We start from the raw sequence: 4,662 nt of genomic DNA, 5'->3' as shown, positions 1-4,662 counted from the left end.
AAACTAGAATCACCACCAAAGAATGATTCCAAAGAATCTCAAAGAAAAAGATTATTGGAATCATTTTTGCAACAACAACAAATGGACGTGCCGGAAAACATGAACGACGTTGATAGATATATGGTTGATGGATCTATGAATCAAAAAACATCATTTGACGTATTACTTTGGTGGAAAGATAATACTAATAGGTATAGCATTTTGTCTATGATAGCTAGAGATGTTCTTGCTATACCTATATCTACTGTAGCATCTGAATCCGCCTTCAGTACTAGCGGTCGTATTTTAGACTCATTTAGAAGCTCTTTGAGTCCAAAAATGGTGGAGGCCCTTGTATGCACACAAAGTTGGTTGAAAGAGAACAATAAGGGGATTCAAATAAGTGAGTTTTTAGATGAAATTTCATCTTATGACTTTCTTGAAGAAGGTAAACTTAACGATGGTTCTTTTTTCATGCTTATATAGTTACATGTTCTTAATAAATTGTTTAATATTGTTTTTGAAATGTAGACAAGCTCAAGGAGAATGCAACATCGGAGTCGGGAAGGTCAAAGACGGTTGTACTTTATTGAGCATTTAACATATGGAAATGGAAAGTCTATTRCTCGTATCAAACTTTTGATTTTTGAAAATTGATTTCAAGACTTGAGGATTTAGTCTTTATATATATTTTTAGATGATTGTAATAACTAATGACTTTGTTGGTATACTTTTAGTATTATTTATCATATTTCATTTGACAATTTTATAAGTTTTAGTAACCCGCCAACACAACCCAACCCGCCCTAACCCGCAAGGGTTGGGTTGGGTTGGGTTATACTTTTGAATGGGTTGGGTTGGGTTGAGATTTTTCAAACCGCCGTAATTGGGTTGGGTTGTAAAAACGTCAAAAACCGCCCAACCCAACCCGTGTTCACCCCTAGTCTTACGTCATCCTCGATTTTATTTTGAATTTTACTTTTTAAATGTATTTTGAATAAAACATTTTAGTTTGTTTTTCAATATTTTTAATCACATATTTCGAACGTAATTGAACTTCTTTTTGTATGGAAGACACATCTTTGTTGAATTTATTTTGATGTTATGATTTTTATAATTATTGGACTGAAATGCGTTAGGTACAAACCGCACTGCATCTGGCGGTGGAGTTTTGTTACAGTTTGAGGCATGTGTCGTGCGGTATGTTGTTTGACTCTAAACCACTCCGTAAACCCCCCTAATTTTCTATGTTAAAAATATTATATGAAATGTTTTATTGCATATAAGATGCATTTATACGATAATAAACGACCTAATTAAATCATACCAAAACTAACCAAATCAAATTAGTTCAGTATATATGATATTAAATTGCGTATATGATTTTGTAATAACCGAACTAATAATTTATTGATACGCTTGCACATGACCAACTTTTGTGTTAGATGTGGCTTGTGTGGCTAATTCTTGATTACATCGCTTTCACTTGACAAACTTGTACGGAGTTTATTCGGGCTTAAGGAATTTATCTTCGCAAGCCTTTGAAAGCTATGTTGTCGAGATGGATTTGGGAGGCTTCGAACTTTTCCAAGAGTTCGGGTTTGCTCATCAGGTCCAGGTTCCACGTCTTGCATTTCGACTTTGCTTTTGAAGAGGTGTACCGAGCCCTCTTCCTCCATCTCCTCTTTTGAATTTTGCGATGATGACTTGTTTTTGTACCTTGCATAGAGGATTAGTTGGAATGATCCGAGCACAAATCCAATCCCGTTAGGTACCTTAATTAAGAAGAATATGTACCGAGAGTTTAATTATTTCAGTACTTTCAGCTATCGTTATTAAAGATGATACAAGTGATGAAAGTAGAAAACTTACTCCAATAAAAATATCTTTTACGAGCAAAGAATAAGCAGCCCATACACCACCATTGAGAAATTGAAAGAATGAGAGGAAGAATGGCATATATTCGACGCTTTCTGTCTTTATGACAGTCCTCTGTCACATGAACGATATGATCCATATATATTTAAAAAGTTAATTTACCATAGTACTTGCTCTTAAATTAGAGTTCTTTACCGTTACTAGTTGTGACTCGTGTACCTAAATATAAAATTTTATTGTAAAATAAAAATAATTTATCATAATTTATTTTTTTCAAAATTCATGTTTAAACAAATAGATTTACAAGTGGTTTTTTTTAATATGTTTTGCTAATTTGAAGAATCATTATATTGACATGAATGTAAAATTAGAAATTACAAAACTATTTTTTGGTATATTTTGTTTCATTCAGTTATTTATTATAACTAAAAGGGTGCTTGCGCAATGCAGCAAAATAAATCTCGATATTAGTGTTTCGTTTTATTCCGTCTCTGTAGATGTTTTAATACAATTTTATGTGGTTTTGAGAAAGGGATAATGTTTTTGTTTTTGAATAAAATATAAATTTGAAGATATCATAAAATTTTGAAAATAAATATATCAATATTAGTATCAAATTAACTATTTAAAAGTTTTGTTTTTTTGTAATTTCTTTAATTCAATTTTTTTATTAAAATTTAATTTAAATTTAGTAACGAAATAATTCATTTTTGATTTAATAATATAATTTTTTATAAAAATAATGATTAAGTATTTTGTTAAAACTCAATGATTATCCTAATCATATTTTAGATGTTTTATATTTAAAATGAGATTTTATCCTGTATTTGATTATGTTTATCTACAGTTAGTTATACGAATTCAAAAATGAAGCTTTAATAAGTTGTACTTACGTACAATTTACTTGTAATCTTAGATTTTAAGTAATATATATACTATATTATAAAGCATCTGGCAAAAACTCTTAAAAAACCATTTTTTATGCATGAAGTACCGTATATTGATGCATATTACTTAAAATTCAAGATTACAAGTAAATTATGCACAAGTACAACTTATTAAAGCTTCATGTTTGAATTCGTGTAAGTAACTGAGGATAAACATAATCAAATAGAGGATAAACATCTCATTTTAAAATATAAAAAATCAAAAATATAATTAGAATAATTATCGAGTTCTAACAAAATAACTAATTATTATCTTTATAAAAAAATTTTATTATTAAACCAAATATAAATTACTTCGTTATTGAATCTAAATTAAATTATAATAAAAAAATTGAATTAAAAATTACACAAAAAATAGGAATTTTAAATAGTTAAATTGATACTAATATCGATATATTTTTGTCAAAATTTTATGATATCTTTTAATTATATATTTTATTAAAAAAATAAAAACATTATCGCATTTTCAAAATTACATAAGACCATATTATAACATCGACTGAGTAAAAAAAATAAAATAAAATATTAAAATCAAGATGTATTTCGCTGCATTGTGCGAGTACCCTTCTAGTATGCATTAATACACAGTACTTCATGCATAAAAAATGGTTTTTAAGAGTTTTTGTCAAATTCTTTATAATATAGTATAGATATTGTACAAATATTTGTAATTTTGTTTCAAACTAATAAAACAAGTAAAAACGAAGCTAGTTTACATACCATGGCCGATAGAGGTGAAGCATACATGCCGATGGTTAAACCGGCACATATGATGCCCGATATCAAAAGCCGTTCGTTACCGTGAAAAGCTCCTAGCGTCACCGCAACGACACCCCCAAAGAAACCGATATTTAATACCGCCACCAACTTCAACGATTGCATCTAAAATGTCAAATAATCCCGAATTATCATAACAACAACAAAAATAAACACTTCTGAAGAACGAGTTTCTTGGTGAAAACATAATTTACCCACCCTTTTGCGTTTAGGAGCATACGTGAGAAAAAGAACAACGTAAATGAGTTGAAGGCCCGATCCAATGGCATTCACGGTCACTACAAGTAGTCCTCCCGGCTTCATTAGCCCATAAAACGTCCATAAACTTGTGCTCAATAACGTCGTTATATATGGAATTCCTTTGTAATCTTCAGTCGATTTGATCTTGATGACACGCTTAAACGTCCCTCTAAGTCCAGTTCACATACATTCGACATAGATTAGCAAAAAAAAACCCGATATGTCTAAAAAACGACATATACACACACATACATACATACATATATATATATATATATATATATATATATACACTTACATTGGTGAAGCAAACATAAGAATGGAGATCAGATTACCTGCAACAAAAAGCAACCCATTACAAGAATCAATCACAAAATACTTGAATGAAAATAGAAACTGAAATTAAATGAAAGTTGGAGTAGATCGAGGTACCAATAATTCCAAGAAGGAAGCTTATGGTGATTGCCATGGAAGATAAGGATTTGCGATATCCTCTTTGCTTCCAAAGAGAGACACGTTTATGTAGTTGAAGTGGTGGTCCGATAAGTGTTGTCCATTTTCCTTTGGCTTTTTCTGATCATGATTTTTAGGGTATTTTCCTTTTCGTTTTCTTATTCATGTGGGATTGTTGTTTTCTATATATAAAGATGTATGATTAATGTATCATCCAACCAAACCAACTTCACACTGGATCTTTGTACATTGAATTTGTACATGGAAATGTTTAAATTCAGCACCTTTGTGTCTTAAAAGGCACTGGTAAAAGAAGGGAGCTACGTATGAGTTAAACATGGAGATGGAAGTCTTCTTTCGTTTCTCGATAATGAAGTAAGACCAAGCT

At 30.3% G+C, this 4,662-nt stretch overlaps 1 protein-coding gene across 1 annotated transcript; it reads right to left on the bottom strand.

Annotated features, from left to right (window-relative positions):
• Positions 1–1,316: 1,316 nt before the first annotated feature.
• Positions 1,317–4,365, bottom strand: LOC112503478 (bidirectional sugar transporter SWEET16-like). The gene is made up of 6 exons (XM_025107509.1): positions 4,254–4,365; positions 4,120–4,156; positions 3,780–3,990; positions 3,525–3,686; positions 1,852–1,971; positions 1,317–1,754 (listed from the first exon to the last, which is right to left on the bottom strand). Exons 1-6 carry the CDS (start codon positions 4,288–4,290, stop codon positions 1,440–1,442), a joined length of 882 nt encoding a protein of 293 aa, XP_024963277.1. The 5' UTR covers positions 4,291–4,365; the 3' UTR covers positions 1,317–1,439.
• Positions 4,366–4,662: the final 297 nt, after the last annotated feature.

The sequence above is a fragment of the Cynara cardunculus genome, unplaced genomic scaffold (assembly GCF_001531365.2).
Source record: "Cynara cardunculus var. scolymus isolate 2C unplaced genomic scaffold, CcrdV1 Un_Scaffold_3088, whole genome shotgun sequence".
Taxonomy (NCBI): Eukaryota; Viridiplantae; Streptophyta; class Magnoliopsida; order Asterales; family Asteraceae; genus Cynara; species Cynara cardunculus.
This window is presented reverse-complemented; position numbering and strand designations above follow the sequence as displayed.